At 48.9% G+C, this 24,383-nt stretch overlaps 1 protein-coding gene across 15 annotated transcripts in view; it reads left to right on the forward strand.

Moving 5' to 3' along the window:
* Positions 1 to 4,667: 4,667 nt before the first annotated feature.
* The window catches only part of CTTN (cortactin), a 32,664-nt gene continuing 12,948 nt past the window's right edge, over positions 4,668 to 24,383 (forward strand). For 3 of the 15 annotated variants that reach the window (XM_069740486.1, XM_069740490.1, XM_069740492.1), the window contains exons 1-9: positions 4,884 to 4,981; positions 13,918 to 13,998; positions 14,618 to 14,691; positions 15,122 to 15,251; positions 16,426 to 16,536; positions 17,350 to 17,404; positions 19,564 to 19,674; positions 22,177 to 22,287; positions 23,216 to 23,326. In XM_069740486.1, coding sequence (XP_069596587.1) covers positions 13,918 to 13,998; positions 14,618 to 14,691; positions 15,122 to 15,251; positions 16,426 to 16,536; positions 17,350 to 17,404; positions 19,564 to 19,674; positions 22,177 to 22,287; positions 23,216 to 23,326 — 784 coding nt within the window. In that variant the 5' untranslated portion in view covers positions 4,884 to 4,981. Of the gene's footprint in view, positions 4,982 to 13,917; positions 13,999 to 14,617; positions 14,692 to 15,121; positions 15,252 to 16,425; positions 16,537 to 17,349; positions 17,405 to 19,563; positions 19,675 to 22,176; positions 22,288 to 23,215; positions 23,327 to 24,383 lie in introns of all 15 variants that reach the window. The other 12 variants (XM_069740481.1, XM_069740493.1, XM_069740482.1 and 9 more) reach the window with 9 other exon arrangements.

The raw sequence follows: 24,383 nt of genomic DNA on the forward strand, positions 1-24,383 counted from the left end.
ACAATGCTCAGTACTTGAGTTGGTGTTAATTTATGTTTCACATACAATTCCAACATCCACCGCAGTGGTCTATGGCTGCTGCATAGGACAGGGACCACCAATGCTTACCAGCTGTCTGCAGCAGCTCTAATTTTGATTAGCTAGCCTGGTGTGATGTCACATGTGCGTCAAGCTGCAACAATGGCGCTAATTTAAAGAGCCACGGACATCAGCAGCTAAGAGGAAAGACTCCCTCTTCTACGAAGCGGCAAGAGACCTGTCATGGCCGATGGGATAATAATAATAATTTTTATTTATATAGCGCCAACATATTCCGCAGTGCTTTACAAATTATAGAGGGGACTTGCACAGACAATAGACATTACAGCATGACAGAAATACAGTTCAAAACAGATACCAGGAGGAATGAGGGTCCTGCTGCTCGCAAGCTACAAACTATGGGGAAAAGGGGAGACAGGAGAGGTGGATGGTAACAATTGCTTTAGTTATTCGGACCGGCCATAGTGTAAGGCTCAGGTGTTCATGTAAAGCTGCATGAACCAGTTAACTGCCTAAGTATGTAGCAGTACAGACACAGAGGGCTAATACTGCATAACGTGAATGAGAACATTCATTTTTTTTTTTTTTTAAATAGGCCACACAGGGATCGTTACGTTAATGCATTGAGGCGGTAGGCCAGTCTGAACAAATGAGTTTTTAGGGCACGCCTAAAACTGTGGGGATTGGGGATTAATCGCATTAACCTAGGTAGTGCATTCCAAAGAATCGGCGCAGCACGTGTAAAGTCTTGGAGACAGGAATGGGAGGTTCTGATTATTGAGGATGCTAACCTGAGGTCATTAGCGGAGCGGAGGGCACGGGTAGGGTGGTAGACTGATACCAGGGAGGAGATGTAGGGTGGTGCTGAGCCATGGAGTGCTTTGTGGATGAGGGTAGTAGTTTTGTACTGGATTCTGGAGTGGATGGGTAGCCAGTGTAATGACTGGCACAAGGTAGAGGCATCGGTGTAACGGTTGGTGAGGAATATGATCCTGGCTGCAGCATTCAGGACAGATTGGAGCAGGGAGAGTTTTGTAAGAGGGAGGCCAATTAGAGAGTTACAATAGTCCAGACGAGAATGAATAAGTGAAACAGTAAGAGTTTTTGCAGAGTCGAAAGTAAGAAAAGGGCGAATTCTAGAAATGTTTTTGAGATGCAGGTAAGAAGAGCGAGCCAGTGATCGGATGTGGGGGGTGAATGAAAGGTCAGAATCAAGGATGACCCCAAGGCAGCAGGCATGTTGCTTTGGAGTAATGATGGACCCGCACACGGAGATGGCAATGTCAGGCAAAGGTAGGTTAGTAGAGGGAGAGATGGGATGTGTGAATCGATTTACATCAACTACTCCTGTGTAATGGTCTCCATTTGGCTGCTTCCTACATGTTTAATTTTACTATGGCTGCAGCGTTTTTTTTATTTTAAAGGAATAAATCTTAAAAAGATGCAGAGAAGAAAATTTTACTTAGAGTATAGCGCCACCTGGTGCTCAAAGTGTATTGTAATGTGCAGTTCTATCTAATGAGCTGATCAGGCCTGTACAGAGCGTGTCTAATAATGTGAGGCAGCAACATGCGACATATTACTAGGAGACCAAGAAGCTACCTGTCAAGTAAAAAAACAATAAAAAAATAACAGTAATGGAGATTATACAGAATTGTTCAGTCATTGTAATGTGGTACATATGGAACCTTTCTACAAGAACAGGATGTACACCGAAAATGTACCAGCAGAATAGTGAGTGCAGCTCTGGAGTATAATACAGGAGGTAACTCAGGATCAGTAATGTATGTACACAGTGACTGCACCAGCAGAATAGTGAGTGCAGCTCTGGAGTACAATACAGGAGGTAACTCAGGATCAGTAATGTAATGTATGTACACAGTGACTGCACCAGCAGAATAGTGAGTGCAGCTCTGGAGTACAATACAGGAGGTAACTCAGGATCAGTAATGTAATGTATGTACACAGTGACTGCACCAGCAGAATAGTGAGTGCAGCTCTGGAGTACAATACAGGAGGTAACTCAGGATCAGTAATGTAATGTATGTACACAGTGACTGCACCAGCAGAATAGTGAGTGCAGCTCTGGAGTACAATACAGGAGGTAACTCAGGATCAGTAATGTAATGTATGTACACAGTGACTGCACCAGCAGAATAGTGAGTGCAGCTCTGGAGTACAATACAGGAGGTAACTCAGGATCAGTAATGGAAGAAAACACATTCGCAAGATGACTTCACTGCATTCAAACAGGTAACCCTCGCTTTTAAATCTGCTCTCACCTCTGCTAAACAGGCGACTTCACATCCCTCCTATCTTCCCTATCCTACAACCCCAGTTATTCAAAACCTTTAACTCCCACCACTGCTCCCTTTGAGTTTCTTAATCTCTACCTAGGACTTTGCCACACACTTTAAAAATAAGATCAACCAGACAAGGCCAGTCATCATTGTTCAAGCACCACAACCCCTTTGTATACCAGACCAATGCCCAAACCCCATAACCTCCCTCTCCAACATCACTGAAGGGGGGCTTAATTGCCTCCTCTCCAAATCCCACCTCACCACCTGTGCGCTCGACCCCATCCCATCCCACCTCCTCCCCAACCTCACCACCACACTTATCCCATCCCTAACCCACCTCTTCAACCTATCACTAACTTCTGGCACCTTCCCTTCTGTGTTCAAACACGCCACAATCACGCCTATCCTTAAAAAGCCAACCCTTGATCCAACTGCTATGTCCAGCTATCGCCCAATATCGCTGCTCCCATTCGCTTCCAAACTCCTGGAGCAGCACGTCCATGCTGAACTTTCCTCCCACCTCTCATCTAACTTGCTCTTTGACAATCTACTATCTGGTTTCTGCCTCCATCACTCAACTGAGACTGCCCTGACCAAAATCACTAACGACCTACTTACCGCCAAAGCTAATGGACAACACTCTGTACTCCTCCTTCTAGACCAGTCCTCTGCTTTCGACACGGTTGACCACTGCCTCCTACTACAGATCCTCTCCTCCATTTGGCATCAAAGACCTCGCCCTATCCTGGATCTCCTCATACCTCACCAACCGCACATTCAGCGTCTCCCACTCCCATACTACCTCCTCATCCCACCCTCTCTCTGTTGGAGTCCCCCAAGACTCTGTTCTAGGACCCCTTCTCTTCTCAATCTACACACTTGACCTGGGACAACTCATAAAGTCCCATGGATTCCAGTACCACCTCTATGCTGACGACACTCAGATCTACCTCTCTGGCCCAGACGTCACCGCTCTGCTGTCCAGAATCCCAGAGTGCCTATCAGCCATATCCTCCTTCTTCTCCTTTCGCTTCCTCCAACTCAATGTGGACAATTCTGAACTCATCATCTTTCCTCCATCCCATAGATCTTCCTTACCTGACCTATCTATCGCAATTAACGACATCACACTCTCTCCCGCACCTGAAGTCCGCTGCCTCTGAGTAACCTTCGACTCTGCCCTGTCCTTCAAACCACACATCCAAGCTCTTTCCACCTCCTGTCGCCTCCAGCTCAAAAATATATCCAGAATCGGTCCTTTCCTCAACTGTCAATCTACTAAAATCACCGACACCGGAGCTACCGCCTCACCGACACCGGAGCTACCGCCTCACCGACACCGGAGCTACCGCCTCACCGACACCGGAGCTGCCGCCTCACCAACACCGGAGCTGCCGCCTCACCAACACCGGAGCTGCCGCCTCACCATCACCGGAGCTGCCGCCTCACCAACACCGGAGCTGCCGCCTCACCATCACCGGAGCTGCCGCCTCACCATCACCGGAGCTACCGCCTCACCATCACCGGAGCTGCCGCCTCACCGACACCGGAGCTGCCGCCTCACCATCACCGGAGCTGCCGCCTCACCATCACCGGAGCTGCCGCCTCACCGACACCGGAGCTGCCGCCTCACCGACACCGGAGCTGCCGCCTCACCGACACCGGAGCTGCCGCCTCACCATCACCGGAGCTGCCGCCTCACCATCACCGGAGCTGCCGCCTCACCAACACCGGAGCTGCCGCCTCACCAACACCGGAGCTGCCGCCTCACCATCACCGGAGCTGCCGCCTCACCATCACCGGAGCTGCCGCCTCACCAACACCGGAGCTGCCGCCTCACCAACACCGGAGCTGCCGCCTCACCATCACCGGAGCTGCCGCCTCACCGACACCGGAGCTGCCGCCTCACCGACACCGGAGCTGCCGCCTCACCGACACCGGAGCTGCCGCCTCACCGACACCGGAGCTGCCGCCTCACCGACACCGGAGCTGCCGCCTCACCGACACCGGAGCTGCCGCCTCACCGACACCGGAGCTGCCGCCTCACCATCACCGGAGCTCCTGCAACCCTCAACCTACTGTCTCCTTCCCCATAATCCTGTAGAATATAGGCCCCCAAGGGCAGGGTCCTTGCCCCTCTGTATCAGTCAGTAATTATTAGTTTACTGTAAGTGATATCTGTAACTTGTATGTAACCCCTTCTCATGTACAGCACCATGGAATCAATGGTGCTATAGAAATAAATAATAATAATAATAGTGAGTGCAGCTCTGGAGGATAATACACGTTGTTGTCTTCTGCTTTATGACCAGGACGGTTTCTTTCATACATGAGATGATTACACTCGGCAGAGTGGGGGGCGCCTCTTCCACAGAGCACACAGGCGCCGCTCCTACAGTGGAACATTCCAGGGGTCACGTGATCGCTCCGCTCCAGGAAGGGAGTAGGAACCGGGATCATCACGTGATTCGAGTGACGTCAGCTCGGGAGAGACAGGAAGTGGGATACAGAGACACCCAGACCCCTCCCCTAGAGCAGAGCGGAGCCGCGGCCGGAGCAGGAGCAGGGTGAGGAGCAGGAGCAGGGTGAGGAGCAGGAGCAGGGTGAGGAGCAGGAGCAGGGTGAGGAGCAGGAGCAGGGTGAGGAGCCCGCGGGCTGCAGTGTGTGGCGTCCTGAGCTCCTCTCTGCCTCCAGTACAGTCTGTATAATGTCCTGCAGTCCTCTTCATTCAAGGAACTCGCGCCCCCTTCTCATTGCCTCGTCCCTTCTCTCTGTAGCTTGCCTTCTCATTACCTCGTCGCCGCTGCCTCCGTGCCCCCCCCTTGTTGTCACTGCTGCCTCTGTGCCCCCCTCTTGTCGCCGCTGCCTCTGTGCCCCCCCCTTGTCGCCGCTGCCTCTGTGCCCCCCCTTGTCGCCGCTGCCTCCGTGCCCCCCCCCTTGTTGTCACTGCTGCCTCTGTGCCCCCCCCTTGTTGTCACTGCTGCCTCTGTGCCCCCCCATTGTCGCCGCTGCCTCTGTGCCCCCCCTTGTTGTCGCCGCTGCCTCCGTGCCCCCCCCTTGTTGTCACTGCTGCCTCCGTGCCCCCGCCTTGTTGTCACTGCTGCCTCTGTGCCCCCCCATTGTCGCTGCTGCCTCTGTGCCCCCCCTGCCTCTGTGCCCCCCCTTGTTGTCACTGTTGCCTCTGTGCCCCCCATTGTCGCTGCTGCCTCTGTGCCCCCCCTTGTTGTCACTGTTGCCTCTGTGCCCCCCCTTGTTGTCACTGTTGCCTCTGTGCCCCCCCTTGTTGTCACTGCTGCCTCTGTGCCCCCCCTTGTTGTCACTGCTGCCTCTGTGCCCCCCCTGCCTCTGTGCCCCCCCTTGTTGTCACTGTTGCCTCTGTGCCCCCCCTTGTCACTGCTGCCTCCGTGCCCCCGCCTTGTTGTCACTGCTGCCTCTGTGCCCCCCCATTGTCACCGCTGCCTCTGTGCCCCCCCTTGTTGTCACTGCTGCCTCCGTGCCCCCCCCTTGTTGTCACTGTTGCCTCTGTGCCCCCCCTTGTCGCCGCTGCCTCTGTGCCCCCCTTGTTGTCACTGTTGCCTCTGTGCCCCCCTTGTTGTCACTGTTGCCTCTGTGCCCCCCTTGTTGTCACTGTTGCCTCCGCAGCCCCCCTTGTTGTCACTGTTGCCTCCGCAGCCCCCCTTGTCGCCGCTGCCTCCGCCACCCCACTTTGTTACTGTTGCCTCTGTGCCCCCCACCTTATCTCCGCTGCCTCCGTGCCCCCCCATTTTCACTGTTGGCTCTGCCCCCCCTGTTGCCGCTGCCTCCGCCGCCCCCCCCTTGTCACCGCTGCCCCCCCTTGTCGCCCCGTGTCCCACTTCTCGAGTTCGCCTTGTTCTGCCATCTTGTCCAGCACTACGTATCGCCCTGTGTTTCAGCCGCCCCATCGTACAGTCATCTGCAGTACGCCGTTCGCTTCCCCATTGTTGTCTGCTCCCCAGTATACCCCTGCTGTGCTTCCCATCATCTGTCTGTCGCTCCCCGCACTCCTCTTCCTCCCATCTCGCTCTGTCTTAGGTTCTTTCCTGGGTATTTCCCGACATTCTTCAGTAATTGCCCCGTTATTACCCTCTTCTGTCCTGATTGACCCCGACCCATCAGCAGTGGACGAGATCAGTAATGAGGATTTGTGCGAATCCGCGGCGGATTCTCAGTTACTGTCACTGATCTATAGGAGGATGAGCGGTCGCCATTTATTGGGGCGATTATTTGGCTTCTTTGTATAGATTGTCATGTGCACTTGGAGGAAGTAACGTTGTCGATTCACCAATTCCCCCCAATGTGAAGGTAGTAATAATAATATTATTATTATTATTTCCCCCAAGTATCAGGCAGTAATTTGTTATGTGAATTGGGGGTGAAAACCTTTCACTTACATAAAAAGTCGATTTTCCTAAAAATCTGTGACTGATGCATCCAAGATTTCCCATTATGACCAGCAGTCCAGTGGTTAGAACACTATGAAAATGGCTTTTTGGGTTGTGGTGATTTTTATTGTCCTCATTGTGATCTTTGCTCGTCGACTGGTTAAACTGGCTGTTAATGGTTATTATCCATACCTGTCCTTGACCAAAGGTGGTGCAGACCCCGGTCACCGCCGTGTGGATACAGACATGCATGTAACCAGTGAATATACTGCAGTCATGACCATTGTGACTTTCTAAACGATGTCGCAGTTGTAATATCTCTGTTTGCTTTCAGTGAACTCAAAATATTCTAGATCGTTTGCTCCAATTGTATTTTCTATCCACCATTCCTCTGCAGCACAGACCTCTCTCCTATAGGGATAGTTTGCTGCAATGAGTCAGTGAAGGTAAAATGTGTAGGCTGTTAAACTCCAAAAATGAATTGTGCGGATTGCAGGTAAATGTAACAAACCATCAGCTGTGAGAGGAACTTGGTCTTCTCAGGATCTTGGCCTTTGGATGGAAACAAGAGCGTTTCCATTCACATCTTCATTCATTGCTTGTTGCAGAGGGGTCACAGTGCTTGATTACCGTCATATGTGCAGTTTTCATCTCCTTTCACTACTCAGAGGGACATCCGGCTCGGGCCCCAATTTTTTAACTTATAGCCCAAGTGCTATATAAATGATGAAATATCAGATCTCCCCATCCCCTCTGCTGCTCCCTGGTCCTGTTGGCCGTGCCCTCCGCCAATCTACCTCTCTAGTTTTTCTTGTGAGACTGCAGCAGCAGCAGCAATGGTGAGGGGCACACCGGTGACGTGTTGCTGGTATACTCCACAGTGCATGCGCCTTTGCATCCTCTGCATTTACACTTTTTTTGGGAGCCTATTGCTGCAGATTTTCAATACAAATTTCACTATTTCTAATGTATAGAATGAAAATCTGCAGAAAAATCCATGAACATTCTGCAACACTTTCATATTTTGTTGCAGATTTTCAGCAAAACCCACTACAAAAAATGTATGTGTGGAAACCTTTTTAGGATCTTTTTTTGTTTTATCTGACTCCTGTGATGTCCCTAGACCCTATTTGATGTCCTCCAGGCCTGAGGCTGTGCAGAGATCAAGTTTTAACACAATTGAACTTTATATTACTGCAAAAAAAAAAAATCCATAATGGGCAGATATTTTATTTATAATTTTATTTATTTATTTTTTAGCAATTGGCTTTTGGGCATTTTTGTCCCAGACGGGCACATCTTTGTTGCTGGACAATTACAAAAATTTTTTGCAGCTTTACTCCAAGTTGCAATCTGCCTCCTGTGATATTAGGAGTCCGGACACTTCCCGTTCTTCTGCTGTGTACCCTGATTTCACCCCGGGCACCGTCCTTGCTGTCCTCGGCTCTGTGCAGGGTCCTGGGAGTGACCGTGTGTATTAATAAGGCGGTCGGGGTGACTCGGCCACAGGGGATGTGTATGAGGCCGTGATCTTATAAGCAGGATAAGAGGACATTTGTAATCGGGAGGTCAGGGAATGTGTCGCCCGCACAGGGTGTGACAGATCACTATTTCCTGGTTTTACACGTTCCACATCGTGTACAGACCTGTGCCCGCATTACTCTGAGACGTGCGCTCTCACCTGGAATGTGAAGGGTTAAGATGGCATATGGTGGTCTGTGGCTGTGTGTGTTGGGGGGGAAAGTGCTGATCCTATAAAGTTGGAGCCAGCGCAGGATCCTGAGTCATTCGCATTGCTTGGCAGTGTAAGGCTGTGTGCGCTAGCGACATCGTGTAGGACAGATTTCACCAAGGGAACACGTCTGACTCGTCTCCTCTCATTTCCTACTATTATATTTTATAGGGTGATTAGTCCGATTATATCCTGCACGTAATAAATCTGGGGAATATTAACATTGTAATAGAGAGTATATTCATCTCTGAGCTCCAATATAATGTGTATAAGGCAGGAGTGCCAGAGACGGGAGTAAAGTCATCTCCCACCGCTCCTAATACGCAGTGTGCCCCTAAAAGGTTCCCAGTCCTTTACAGCAGTGCCACTCGGTGAGAGCCACAGTGTCCCAGTGTTTGGCACAATCCCCCCCCACTTACTGCCAGTCACTATGTGCCCAATAAAAGATGCAGTGCTCCCCCTACGTGTGACTGGCTCCACGGCCGTCCCATGCGCCCACCCATGGTGAGACTGGCTCCGCAGCCATCCCATGCCTCCAAAAACCCGTGTTATCCAGCACCGCGGCCGTCCCCTGCTGCCCACTCGCCTGGGTGAGACTGGCTCCGCAGCACTCCCTTGCCGCCCACCCCCCCAGGTGAGACTGGCTCCGAAGCCGTCCCCTGCCGCCCTCCCGGGTGAGACTGGCTCTGCAGCACTCTCCTGCCGCCCTCCCAGGTGAGACTTGCTCCGTAGCACTCTCCTGCCGCCCTCCCAGGTGAGACTGGCTCCGTAGCACTCCCCTGCCGCCCTCCCGGGTGAGACTGGCTCTGCGGTCGTCCCGTGCCCCCCCTTCCCCAGGTGTGACTGGCTCTGCGGCCATCCCGTGCCCCCCCTTCCCCAGGTGTGACTGGCTCTGCAGTCGTCCCGTGCCCCCCCCTTTCCCAGGTGTGACTGGCTCTGCAGTCGTCCCGTGCCCCCCCCTTTCCCAGGTGTGACTGGCTCTGCCGCCATCCCGTGCCCCCCCTTCCCCAGGTGTGACTGGCTCTGCGGCCGTCCCGTGCCCCCCCTTCCCCAGGCGTGACTGGCTCTGCGGCCGTCCCGTGCCCCCCCCCTTCCCCAGGCGTGACTGACTCTGCGGGCGTCCCGTGCCCCCCCCCTTCCCCAGGCGTGACTGGCTCTGCGGCCGTCCCGTGCCCCCCCCTTCCCCAGGTGTGACTGGCTCTGCGGCCATCCCGTGCCCCCCCTTCCCCAGGCGTGACTGGCTCTGTGGCCGTCCCGTGCCCCCCCCCTTCCCCAGGCGTGACTGGCTCTGCGGCCGTCCCGTGCCCCCCCCTTCCCCAGGTGTGACTGGCTCTGCGGCCGTCCCGTGCCCCCCCTTCCCGGGTGTGACTGGCTCTGCGGCCGTCCCGTACCCCATCTTCCACAGGTGTGACTGGCTCTGCGGCCGTCCCGTGCCCCCCCCTTCCCCAGGTGTGACTGGCTCTGCGGCCATCCCGTGCCCCCCCCCCTTCCCCAGGTGTGACTGGCTCTGTGGCCGTCCCGTGCCCCCCCTTCCCCAGGTGTGACTGGCTCTGTGGCCGTCCCGTGCCCCCCCCCTTCCCCAGGTGTGACTGGCTCTGCGGCCGTCCCGTGCCCCCCCTTCCCAAGGTGTGACTGGCTCCGCGGCAGTCCCGTGCCCCCCCTTCCCCAGGTGTGACTGGCTCTGCGGCCGTCCCGTGCCCCTCCTTCCCCAGGTGTGACTGGCTCTGCGGCCATCCCGTGCCCCCCCTTCCCCAGGTGTGACTGGCTCTGCGGCCGTCCCGTGCCCCCCCTTCCCCAGGTGTGACTGGCTCTGCGGCCGTCCCATGCCCCCCCTTCCCCAGGTGTGACTGGCTCTGCGGCCGTCCCGTGCCCCCCCTTCCCCAGGTGTGACCGGCTCACTATAAGGTGGTCTGTGGAGTACATCATTACATGTGGTGCTGATGTCTTGTGATGCGGGGTCCCCCTCCGCTCGCTCTGAGGACATCAGCAATGCAGTAAGTAAATGGCTTTATTGAAGAGCGCCCGGGGACTTATTATGGCGGCCGCTCTAATCTAACTGCATCTGCTCGTATTGAACCCATAATAAATATATCTAAACGTCAATGATGTCCATATGCTTCCTGTCAGTGGTGAGGAAGCGCGGCGCGGTCAATACTTGTACATTATATATGTCGCGTTCATGCTGTCACTCAATAGAAACCACAGGGCTGGTGCAGAGAGATCGCGGAGCAGTTGCCCATATCAACCAATTAAGCCGCCCCTTTAATGTTCCAAAGAGCCCCTGGAAACGAAAGTAGAAATCTGATCGGTTGCTATGGGCAACTGCTTCTCTTTTGATTTTCTCCACTTTTGGTGAATGTCCCCACACCTCAGGATTCATTTCTCAGGACTGTGTAACAGGAAAATGGGCCTCCTTGTCTATAGCGACCAATCAGAACGCAGCTTTTATTATTCTAGAGCTAGTTGAGAAAATGAAAGCTGAGTTTTGATTGGTCTCGTTGGGCATCGAGACCTGATCTGCCCTGATGCAGCTTCTAAAACGGACGTGTCCTGGAGGCTGGAGCTCCTGCAAGAGTTACCCAGGGTGATCGGCTCATTTATTAAAGGGGTGGTCTCCAATGTGTCGTTCTTGGCATGATTGCTTGGAGTTCTCCTTAAGCAATTACTGCAGATTAATAACTATACAGGCTGCAAGGGGTTAAGCATTCGCCTGTCAGTGCGTCCGGATTCTTCTTTATCTACCACTTTGTTCTAGAGAGAGACATGTGGGTCCCGGCACGAGTCCACCCATGTCTGTGTCATCGCTGCAAACACGGCGATAGCCGTCATGGTGGAGGATGAGGGTCTGCACATTTTTATTTTTTGCTATTATTCCCTGTAGGGAACGTGTACATGTGGTCACTTGTACAATACAATGTAATTCTGTCTCTATGCATATAGGAAAGATATATATCTTGGTATCGTGTTAGCCAATAGATAGAAAAATATTTAGAATTTAGAATGTTGAGAAAGGTATCAACCACGGAGGACTGTCCGGTCTAAATATTTGAGTATTATGCACTTACCGATCTTCTTTGAAGCCGATCTGCAGGTTTTATAGGTATACAAACTTAAGACATGGGGCCTTCATCGCACCCTATAATCGCGTTAATATGGGGGTGGTAATGGACGCCTTCCCCTGTCTCCAGCCTCTTAAATGCCTGGGTTAACCATTGTCATTGCCAATGATAACTGTTGCGACTAGTCTCCACAAGATACATTTTGTCAATAGACTGTATTGGGTGCGGTGAATCTGCACGGTTCAGTGGCCACATGCGGATTCACTCGTAGGATCTAGGAGTTATCAGCTATACTGTAGATATATGGGTGGCTCAGTGGTTAGCATTGTATGGTGGCTCAGTGGTTAGCATTGCATGGTGGCTCAGTGGTTAGCATTGCATGGTGGCTCAGTGGTTAGCATTGCATGGTGGCTCAGTGGTTAGCATTGCATGGTGGCTCAGTGGTTAGCATTGCATGGTGGCTCAGTGGTTAGCATTGCATGGTGGCTCAGTGGTTAGCATTGCATGGTGGCTCAGTGGTTAGCATTGCATGGTGGCTCAGTGGTTAGCATTGCATGGTGGCTCAGTGGTTAGCATTGCATGGTGGCTCAGTGGTTAGCATTGCATGGTGGCTCAGTGGTTAGCATTGCATGGTGGCTCAGTGGTTAGCATTGCATGGTGGCTCAGTGGTTAGCATTGCATGGTGGCTCAGTGGTTAGCATTGCATGGTGGCTCAGTGGTTAGCATGGCTTGGTGGCTCAGTGGTTAGCACTGCTGCTTTCCAGTGCTGGAGTCCTCGCACCAAGGACATCTACCAGGACTTTGTATGTTCTTCCCGTGTTTGTGTGGGTTCTTTAATAGTTTCTCTGGTTTTCTTTCCCCCTTCATAGACTGACAGGGAATGTAGATTGTGAGCCTTCATTGATGAGGTCTATGGAGTTAATGACACTATATAAGCAAGTAAAATAAATATATTAGTAAAGGACACTAAGGAGGATTGTATCAGGAAAAACATTCTGAAAATCTTTGATCCTGAAAATATATACGGTAACTTTGCATCCGGCCGATGTTACGACGTTGCTAGTTTCACATTGATCTTTGATTCCATAATTCACAGTCTTTCCGTGCGTTACCCGCAGCTGTTGGAGCATTAACCCCATCAAATACCGGATGACCCAGTTCTCCCCGTATACAGCAGAGCTGCTGCGGTGTCAGATATTCTCCTCTGTGGTTTAAACCATCATTTCACCTAATGACTTGTGAAATTGGCCTTTGCCATTAATTGCAGCTCAGTCTCACTCAAGTCAATGGGAGCTTGGTTGCAATACTAAACACAGCCTATGGTCAATGGTGGCGCTGTTGTCATATACCACCTTTTAGAAGCCTTGTTTTTTTGCCATCTTTATAAATATACTGTATTAAAACTTGGATATCATGGAGATTCCTTATATGCTATGTGATTCAAGTCCTCGCCGATTTTTAAAGGGGTCGTCCGCCACATCGCAATGTTAAAACGAGCAAATGGGGGAATGAAAGGCAGAAAAATAAAAAAAATAGCAAAAAAATAAATTTAAAACATAAATATAAAACATATATAAAATTTTTTTTTTTAATTACACATATACACACCGGACTCCCCTCCATACTGCTGCCTGTGTCCAACATTCTCCTGATTTCATTCTGGGGGGGGGGGGGGGGGACATCACATGACTGTGGCAGCCAATCAGGAGCCATTGATTGGCTGCAGCTTTCCCATTCCATCCAAAGTGGAAGAGACAGGGCAGGATGTGAAGGCTGCAGCTGATCAGTGGCCCCTGATTCTCTGCAGCAATAATGTGTCATCCCTCATTGGAAGAAGAGGCCAGGAGACTATGGGGGACATCGTGTGGAGGGGTCAGTAGGTGAGAATATGATCTTTTTTAATTTTTTTTTTTTTTTTTTTAATAGCTTCATTGACTCATTTTGTTATTATAAAAAATATTTAGATATAGGGGACAACCCACTCTTCTTGCTGTCAGTTTACATCCAGAGGCTATGGAGATTTACAGTTCTCTCCGTCCATATAAGACAATCCTTCCTGATTCCAGGCTGATACAATGTAGCGGTTACAAGTAATGAATATTGCATTCTATAGTCAGGAACAGGGCATGCTGGGAGTTGTAGTTTTCAAACAGTTGAAGACCATTGTTCCTTTCCTTCCGAACATTGAATGGCGGTTAGTGATGAACCTTCTTTACAGTATATTATGTCCACGGCCTCCATTCAGGAGTTTTGTTTGTTTAGTTTCCATTTTCTGTGCGCTGTGCCTTTAAGCAGATTATAACCTTCTCACATCTCGGCTTCTTTGTGATGCGTAATAACATCCTGACTGAGTATAATAATGGCCGGCTTTTATCTTCCAGATGTGGAAATCTGCAGCAGGACATTCTCTTTCCATTTCTGCGGATGACGGAGACGACTGGGAGACAGATCCTGACTTTGTGGTGAGCTGATAAAATCCATTGAAAGCTTCATGTAGCTTCGGCCCGATTGATTCTATTCATTTCTTATTCTGCAGATGCTTTTTTTTTTTTGATTATCAGTTTTTAGTTTCATAAAACTTAATCAACGAACAAATAAACTCCAGCAACTTTCTAATTTACCTTGTGTTTCAATTTCCTTACATTTTTCAAGACAATGGTTTGCTGTCAGTGAATAGGAACTCGTTTTCATTCCGGCACGGTGAATCTGTACATATCTAGTCCTTCTCTTGCTGGGAAATGGTGCTGAGTGTCGGACCCCCACCGATCAGACATTGATGACCTATCCTAAGGTTACACCATCGATGTTAAAGTCTTAGACAACCTCTTTAAAGGGGTTATCCCACAAGTAACGCGTCATCTGGCCACAGGATAGACGATGAACGTATCATTGCTGGGGTTCAATATGGGCACCCCCACCGATCCAGAGAGGGCTTGACATTCAGTTCGATGTCAGTGGAGCGGTAGTTGGCACGTGTGATCATTATCTGTCGGTTTTATGCTCCAGTCACATCCAAAGCTGCATTCAGATTTCAGACTGAAAAAGCCAAACTAATATATCATTTCATTTTATCATTTACAGAATGACCTCAGTGAGAAAGAGCAGAGATGGGGGGCAAAAACCGTGGAAGGATCTGGGCACCAGGAGCACATTAAGTAAGTAATGGTCCACCATTCATGACTTCCTACCATTGTGGTCCGGCTAGACTGCTCAGGATATGCCAGGGAGCCCGTCACTGTCAGCGGGTGCCATGTAGGAACCTGTCCGCTGCTTTACCCCTCTATAATCGCTGATCTGTGATCATCTGGGGACGGACACTATCTGTATCCTCCATTCGGACATAGCGGTAGCCATCTATTACATTACTGGCTATGTGACTAGTCGCCATGTAATGCCACACGTCCCCCGCATGGGATATAAGGGGCACCCGCCCGTTACGGTCTTGTCCTTTTATTAATAAAGGGAATACAAGAAGTGATGGACTTGTCACCACATGGCGGGGGGTCCTGCAGCAATAGCGGTATTGGATTTTTGACTGCAGCGATAATATAGATCGTATTCTTCCTTTTTGTCCCTTTCCCTTAGCATTCATACATTGAGGGAAAATGTCTCGCAGGAGCACCAGTCCCTGAAGAAGCAGGAGCTGGATGAAGGACCCAAAGCCTCTCACGGATATGGAGGAAGGTTTGGTGTGGAGCAGGACCGCATGGACAAGGTGAGATGTGGAGGACGCCGCGGGGCATAGTCATCAATGGCTTGGCAAGGAAAGTTTGCAGAGCGAAAGCAAGTTATTTAACCCTTTCACCACGTGCCGTCACTTTTCTGCTCTCTGGTGTATTTGGGGGGCTCCTGTTCTGGAGATGGGGACAGAGGGGGACCGGCATCTATCAGACACTTACGGCAGATACTGTGGATATGCCAAAAGTCTTCCATGAGATGATCCCTTTAATGGGATAGGTTCCTTGGCTGTAGTTTTAATTTTTTTATATTCTGCTTAACTCCCCTCTGCCCCAGGTCCAGCACTGAGTCTTCCCCCCCCACTGCTCCTCGTGTTTGTCTGCAGCGCTGATGTTGTGGTGACGTAGCTGCAGCCAATCACTGAGCTCAGCGGCTCTGAGTTGATGGCACAACCCGATTGGAGCCACTGAACTCGCTGATGGGCTGCAGCACCGTCATCATGATGTCAATGCTGCAGACAAGAACAGGTACTGGGAATAGTGGTGGAGACTCGGCGCTGGACCCGGGGAGGGTGAGTAAGGAACAGTTGTTGTTTTTTTCCCCTGAAACCAGAAAATCCTTTTTAACTCTCTTGACCTCGTCAGTCAGAGTGACTACTCCGATCTGATAGGATTTCCCCATTATCAGGAGCTCATGTTCTGACTACTGAAATGCAGAGAGGGAAAATGGGTAAAATGGGCCCGGAAAGTGAGAGGTTAAAAGTTACCGTAAAAAAAGTGTATTTTTTTGTTTTTCTAGTTTGCAGTGAGTGAAGGGTAAACCTGGTAATTTGCACGTGACAGCTCTACCCTTTAGTGTTTGCTGCATTCAGGCCTCCAGTGCAGCGCTCATTGTATCGGCGGTGGTGTGACTGACGGTGCACAGGCCGGCGCGCAGAGCTGATGTTTGTCAGGAAGCCGCCTGTAAATGAGATGACTGGTATTAGTGGAGCTATTGATGCGGCTGCCATCTGATACAGAAGCCTCCCGCCGAGCCGCTTCATCGCTGATGACTCCTGTGGTGGGTGGAATAATCTACAGCACAGGGATTTGGCAAGCGGAATGGACCCTTTCCTGCTCTTTATGCCAGTCCAGTCACGTCACTGGAAACCAGTAGTTATACTGGTACGACAATGCACCGAGTATTGATTACAGGTTTTCCTCTCGTCCTAGTCGGCGGTGGGGCACGAATACCAGGCAAAGTTGGCCAAGCATTGCTCCCAGTCGGACTCGGCGAAGGGCTTCGGAGGGAAGTTTGGCGTTCAGACAGATCGGGTGGATCAGGTGAGGTTTCCTTCTCGCTTTATCTATCGTCGTATTCATGTTCTATTAGGTTCTGTTCAGATTTCATTTTATAGAACAGGAAAATCTGCTGAATTATCAAGGACTGTATAAGCCTATAATGTGCAGATGTCTGTGACGGGGGCGCGCTCCCCACAACAGCCCCCATACCATGCACGGAAATGGGGATTCTGCGACCCGTTCACATGCAGCAGAAAACTACTGCTCTCCAAAAATGAAATCCATCATGGAACCGAGCGGCGCGCTCCTTAGAAGTGCTAGACCCTACATCACACCCACGCATCTGAGGGTCCGCCTGGAATTGCTGCTGCAGAAATGCGCGTCCGGTTTTAAGCTAATGTGTGAACATGGACTTAGCCTCTGCTCACCTCTCACTCCTGGTGCATGGCAGAAGCCTTCAGGCTCCATAGACCCGCTCCAGAAAGGTGAACAGAGCCCATACAAGTGCTTCGGAATTGCACCGATGCCAGAGTTCTAAAACTCCTGAAAGGGTCCCTGACCCTCTGGGATTTTCATTGCTTTCTATGGGAGAGGTGACAGCAGACAATAGATCGTTATGACTGATGGAAGGACAGGGTGCTATGCACCCACTCAACTTGGCTATCAGTGGGGGCAATGGCTACAGTACAGGAACCCCACCAAGGATCTCGTGCCATGAAGTTCTCCATAGCCGGAGGAGCCTTTCAGACTTGGCATTTAGTGTTGATTCCTTATGGAATATCATAATTACTTACATAGTTTCATCTGCAAATGTTGTTGTGATTCGTGATCTATAATTCTGATTATCTTCTACAGTCGGCTATGAGCTTTGAATATCAAGGAAAGACTGAGAAGCATGCATCCCAGAAAGGTGAGAAGATCCATGTAGATCTTTAGTGGATACGTTGTTTGTGTTGTGATTTAATGTTTTGCACATAATGTATATTGTAGTACAGATTTTACTTCTGATCTGGAGTTACATCCTGTATTATACGCCAGAGCTGCACTCACTATTCTGCTGGTGCAGTCACTGTGTACATACATTACATTACTGATCCTGAGTTACCTCCTGTATTATACTCCAGAGCTGCACTCCCTATTCTGCTGGTGCAGTCACTGTGTACATACATTACATTACTGATCCTGAGTTACCTCCTATATTATACCCCAGAGCTGCACTCACTATTCTGCTGGTGCAGTCACTGTGTACATACATTACATTACTGATCCTGAGTTACATCCTGTATTATACCCCAGAGCTGCACTCACTATTCTGCTGGTGCAGTCACTGTGTACATACATTACATTACTGATCCTGAGTTACATCCTGTATTATACTCCGGAGCTGCACTCACTATTCTGCTGGTGCAGTCACTGTGTACATACATTACATTACTGATCCTGAGTTACCTCCTGTATTATACCCCATAGCTGCACTCACTATTCTGCCAGTGCAGTCACTGTGTACATACATTACATTACTGATCCTGAGTTACATCCTGTATTATACCCCAGAGCTGCACTCACTATTCTGCTGGTGCAGTCACTGTGTACATACATTACTGATCCTGAGTAACATCCTGTATTATACTCCAGAGCTGCACTCACTATTCTGCTGGTGCAGTCACTGTGTACATACATTACTGATCCTGAGTTACCTCCTGTATTATACCCCAGAGCTGCACTCACTATTCTGCTGGTGCAGTCACTGTGTACATACATTACATTACTGATCCTGAGTTACCTCCTGTATTATACCCCAGAGCTGCACTCACTATTCTGCTGGTGCAGTCACTGTGTACATACATTACATTACTGATCCTGAGTTACCTCCTGTATTATACCCCAGAGCTGCACTCACTATTCTGCTGGTGCAGTCACTGTGTACATATATTACTGATCCTGAGTTACATCCTGTATTATACCCCAGAGCTGCACTCACTATTCTGCTGGTGCAGTCACTGTGTACATACATACATTACTGATCCTGAGTTACATCCTGTATTATACCCCAGAGCTGCACTCACTATTCTGCTGGTGCAGTCACTGTACATACATTACATTACTGATCCTGGGTTACATCCTGTATTATACTCCAGAGCTGCACTCACTATTCTGCTGGTGCAGTCACTGTGTACATACATTACATTACTGATCCTGAGTTACATCCTGTATTATTCTCCAGAGCTGCACTCTCTATTCTGCTGGTGCAGTCACTGTGCACATACATTACATTACTGATCCTGAGTTACATCCTGTATTATACCCCAGAGCTGCACTCTCTATTCTGCTGGTGCAGTCACTGTGTACATACATTACATTACTGATCCTGAGTTACATCCTGTATTATACTCCAGAGCTGCACTCACTATTCTGCTGGTGCAGTCACTGTGTACATACATTACATTACTGATCCTGAGTTACGTCTTTTATTATACTCCAGTGCTGCACTCACTATTCTGCTGGTGCAGTCACTGTGTACATACATTACATTACTGATCCTGAGTTACATCCTGTATTATACTCCAGAGCTGCACTCACTATTCTGCTGGTGCAGTCACTGTGTACATACATTACATTACTGGTCCTGAGTTACGTCTTTTATTATACTCCAGTGCTGCACTCTCTATTCTGCTGGTGCAGTCACTGTGTACATACATTACATTACTGATCCTGAGTTACATCCTGTATTATACTCCAGAGCTGCACTCACTATTCTGCTGGTGCAGTCACTGTGTACATACATTACATTACTGGTCCTGAGTTACGTCTTTTATTATACTCCAGTGCTGCACTCACTATTCTGCTGGTGCAGTCACTGTGTACATGTGTCATCCCATTCACACCTGCCCCCTAATTTCCTTATATCCACTGTTTGATGTATCTGATGTTCCACTAAGACAACTGAAGAAAAAAAACTTTTTGGTCACATGGGTAAAGTGCCAGAAAAAAACCCCACCACGACGCTGTGCTGATGCCCCCGGGCCTTTCTTGCAGAGCTGTGATGTCTCCTGTGTGATCTCTTTCCAGATTACACCAGTGGCTTCGGGGGCAAATACGGAGTTCAGGCTGATCGCGTGGACAAGAGCGCCGTCGGCTTCGACTACAAGGGCAAAACGGAGAAACACGAATCCCAGAAAGGTTTGTGAAGAATGTGACTGATAAGTAGCGGAAACATCGCTGAAACTCAAAATATATAGTAAAAAAAAAAATCACACAAAAATTTAAAATATTAAAAATGCATCATTTTTCAATACATCTATTGCATATACCGTATATACTCGAGTATAAGCTGAGATTTTCAGCCCAAAATTTTGGGCTGAAAGTGCCCCTCTCGGCTTATACTCGAGTCACGGTGGGCGGCGGGTGATGGGGAGAGGGCGCTGAGGCATACTTACCTAGTCCCGGCGGTCCTGACGCTCCCCCTGCCTGTCACACGGTCTTCGGTGCTGCAGCTCTTCCCCTGTTCAGCGGTCACGTGGGACCGCTGATTAGAAAATTGAATATGCGGCTCCACCTCCCATAGGGGTGGAGCCGCATATTCATTTCTCTAATCAGCGGTGCCGGTGACCGCTGATAGAGGAAGAGGCTGCGGCACCGAAGACCGTGTGACAGGCAGAGGGAGCGGGACGCCGGGAGCAGGTAAGTATGTCATATTTACCTGTCCCCGTTCCAGCCGCCGCTCTGTCTTCGCGTGCTCTTGCACTGACTGTTCAGGTCAGAGGGCGCGATGACGCATATAGTGTGCGCGCCGCCCTCTGCCTGATCAGTCAGTGCGGAGAGACGCCGGGACCGGACGCTGGGAGCTGCAAGCAGCGAGGGGAGTATGGCATTTTTTTTTTTTTATTGCAGCAGCAATGGCACAGCTTTCTATGGCACAGCTATGGGGCAATAATGAACAGTGCAGAGCACTATATGGCAGCAATGGGGCAATAATGAACGGCGCAGAGCACTATATGGCACAGCTATGGGGCAATAATGAACGGCGCAGAGCACTATATGGCACAGCTATGGGGCAATAATGAACGGTGCAGAGCACTATATGGCAGCTATGGGGCAATAATGAACGGCGCAGAGCACTATATGGCAGCTATGGGGCAATAATGAACGGCGCAGAGCACTATATGGCAGCTATGGGGCAATAATGAACGGCGCAGAGCACTATATGGCACAGCTATGGGGCAATAATGAATGGCGCAGAGCACTATATGGCACAGCTATGGGGCAATAATGAACGGTGCAGAGCACTATATGGCAGCTATGGGGCAATAATGAACGGCGCAGAGCACTATATGGCAGCTATGGGGCAATAATGAACGGCGCAGAGCACTATATGGCACAGCTATGGGGCAATAATGAACGGTGCAGAGCACTATATGGCACAGCTATGGGGCAATAATGAACGGTGCAGAGCACTATATGGCACAGCTATGGGGCAATAATGAATGGAATGCTATTTTTATTTTTGAAATTCACCGGTAGCTGCTGCTGCATATTCCACCCTAGGCTTATACTCGAGTCAATAAGTTTTCCCAGTTTTTTGTGGCAAAATTAGGGGGGTCGGCTTATACTTGAGTATATACGGTAATCAGTCGCAGAACATGTGCTTGTTATAGATCACAACGCTTATCTGACCTATACAATAGTCGTCTTTATTAATTTTAACACCAAACCCTGAAAAGAAGTGCAAAAAAATGTTTGTTTTTTTTAATCAGTTTTCGAGGACCTTGTAACATGAAGGGAATCGAAATTCTATTAACTTTTGGGTTTATCCACTTTGAGGAAATGTCCAATCAGTAATAATGTAACAGAGACAGACGTAGAGAGACGCTAGAGACAAATTTATTAAAGATGTTTCTCCATTTTTTTTTTTTGCACCAGAAGTGATTTTTTTTGTTGTTAATCTGTGACGTTCATGGCATAGCGGATATGCAATTTTCAGAGCTTTATTACAAATAAATGCAGAGATCCACCCAACGAAATGGTGCACGATGTCTAAACTATAATTGATGTGACGAGTTTTAGCTTTTTAACTCTGGTGCTGGCGAAGTCCCCCTTTTTGGGTAGAAATGTGTTTATACAGTTTGAATATAGAAATTCCTCGTATCATTTCTCTTTCGGACATCCCTGCATCATGTGGTGCTGAAGAGCAGCGACACCAGAACTCGTCTGTGACCGGATATGTACTATATACTCTCACCTTATCAGTCTTGTACTTGCACCTGTTTTTGTTTTTTATCCTTCAGTACTTGGTTTTAGCCCATATATAATAATTTTTAATAATCTTTATTTTTATATAGCGCTAACATATTCCGCAGCGCTTTACAGTTTGCATACATTATCATCACTGTCCCCGATTGGGCTCACAATCTAAATTCCCTATCAGTAGGTCTTTGGAATGTGGGAGGAAACCGGAGAACCCGGAGGAAACCCACGCAAACACGGAGAGAACATACAAACTCTTTGCAGATGTTGTCCTGGGTGGGATTAGAACCCAGGACCCCAGCGCTGCAAGGCTGTAGTGCTAACCACTGAGCCACTGTGCTGCCCATATATAAAAAAGAGGAAATATAAAGACCTTAAAAAATAAAAATAGTTTTGTTTTGATATGTCCTTTTTTTTTTTTTTTTTGTCTTTTGGTAGATTATTCCACTGGTTTTGGTGGTAAATTCGGCGTCCAGGCCGATCGTGTGGATAAGAGCGCCGTAGGATTCGATTACCAAGGAAAGACTGAGAAGCACGAATCCCAGAAAGGTTTGTAATGCAGAACGTACATCCACACAGTATCGGTAATGTCCCAAGCACAGAAGCACAAGGATGCGCAGCGTATGTATACTTTCACTCAAATGCTTTTCTTTGATGTCCATGCAACACAGACGTTCGGTTTAAGGCTCTGTGCACACGATGCGGAAAACGCTGCGGATCCGCAACAGTTTCCCATGAGTTTACATTACAATGTAAACCTATGGGAAGCAAAAAATGCTGTATACATGCTGCGGAAAAAAAACGCGTGGATTCCGCAGCAGTGTTACAGCTGCTCCTATAGAAAATCGCAGTTGTAAAACCGCAGTGAAATCCGCAGAAAAACCGCAATAAATCCACAGCGGTTTTGCACTGCGGATTTATCAAATCCGCAGTGGACCAGAATACGTGTGCACATAGCCTAAGTCTTCAAAAGGCTTTGCACCAATGACATATACATACATCATTAAAGAAAAAAAAATTAGAGGCGTCCGCTGCCCGGTTCTCTTACCAATCTCCTTGTTTCCTCTTTTGCTGCACAACCACTGCAACCAATCGTTGTAAATGGTGACTGGCTGCAGTGGTCCCACTAAAAGTGATACAAAGTAGGGGATTTTGCAGCATAAGAAAAGGAGTGGCTGTGTCTAATTCATTTTATTTTATTTTTTAATAAATCACAGGTTGAAAGGCCACTTAGAAGACTAGTCTGTAGCGGTACTCTGATACGTGTGGTGCACCTTGTGGTGTGGTTGGACGTTTCTTTCCTCCTTAAGTCACCTTTTGGTTTATTTGAAACCACCATTTTGCAGTGACCTTTCCGCCATCCTCCCTGGATGTCATAATGAACGCGCCACGTACGACAGTTGTGGCCCCGTCGGAGGCTGATTTCTGGCACTTTTTGCTCTCCGTAAATCTCCTCTGATGTGTTTTCTCTTTGCAGATTATTCTAAAGGTTTTGGCGGTAAATATGGTGTCGATAAGGACAACGTAGACAAGAGCGCTGTGGGGTACGAGTATCAAGGCAAGACGGAGAAGCACGAGTCCCAGAAAGGTTCCGTATTATTGCAGCTTTTCGTATTTGTTTTTGTGGTTTTATGTCCCTGAGCGCATCGTATGTGACCGGGGACCGTGTCTGTGTCCCGCATGATGCACAGAAGCTGAAGGTAGTAGACAAACAGCTGCAACGTGAGCAAAACACGGAAAAATCTGCGGCCTGAAAAGAATGAAAAAATTCTAACGAGAGAACTAACATATCCATTTTCCCAGTTCGGATGGTTTTTCTAGATGTTTCCCGGCTAATGGTGGCAGTATATAAAGTCCTGATATTTCCACTGATAAGGATGTTGTATAGCGGCCATTGTCTGTCCTCCTTTTTTTGGGGGGTACCAGACTTTACAGATGTACACTAATGATGAGCAAACGTGCTCAGATAAGCTGTTATCATGCTCTGGTGCTGACCGAGTGTCTTCGGCGTGCTCGAAAAATATGTCCGAGTCCCTGCGGCTGTATGTCTCTCGGCTGTTAGACAGATGCAACACATGCAGGGATTGTCTAACAGGAAATTGCTGCATGTGTTGCAGCTGTCGAACAGCCGTGAGTTGTGCAGCCGCTCTCGAACGTATTTCTTGACCACGCCGAAGGCACTCGGTTGGCACCCAAGCATGCCCAGATAACACCTTACCTGAGCACGTTCCCTCATTACTACTGTTTGCCCGTTCCCGCAAAGGGACACAGAGAAAATGTCATTTTTGTGTGATTGTTTTTTTTTTTTTTTGGCTGATGCTTAATTTTGAAATTGGATTTCATGAAGAGGAGGAAGAAAAGTTCTAAACTCTCCCATCAGGATGAGCTCGCTGACAGATCTCCAGTGACCTCATTCTGTTGCCGGTAATACAGCACCGCAGAGGCTATAGAAAGCAAACTGCAAACATTTTTTAATAAAATCCATTTGGAAAGTTTTTTTTATTTTTACTGAAAAATACATGATTTAAGTAAAAAAGAAAAGGATAAAAACCTATACTATGTTTTTATGACCGATCTGAAATGCTGCCACCATTGGCCCCTGTGATTGTTGGCGATCTGAGGCTTATTTGTAGGTGTCTGCTGCC

Source organism: Ranitomeya imitator, chromosome 9 (assembly GCF_032444005.1).
Source record: "Ranitomeya imitator isolate aRanImi1 chromosome 9, aRanImi1.pri, whole genome shotgun sequence".
In the NCBI taxonomy this organism is placed as follows: Eukaryota; Metazoa; Chordata; class Amphibia; order Anura; family Dendrobatidae; genus Ranitomeya; species Ranitomeya imitator.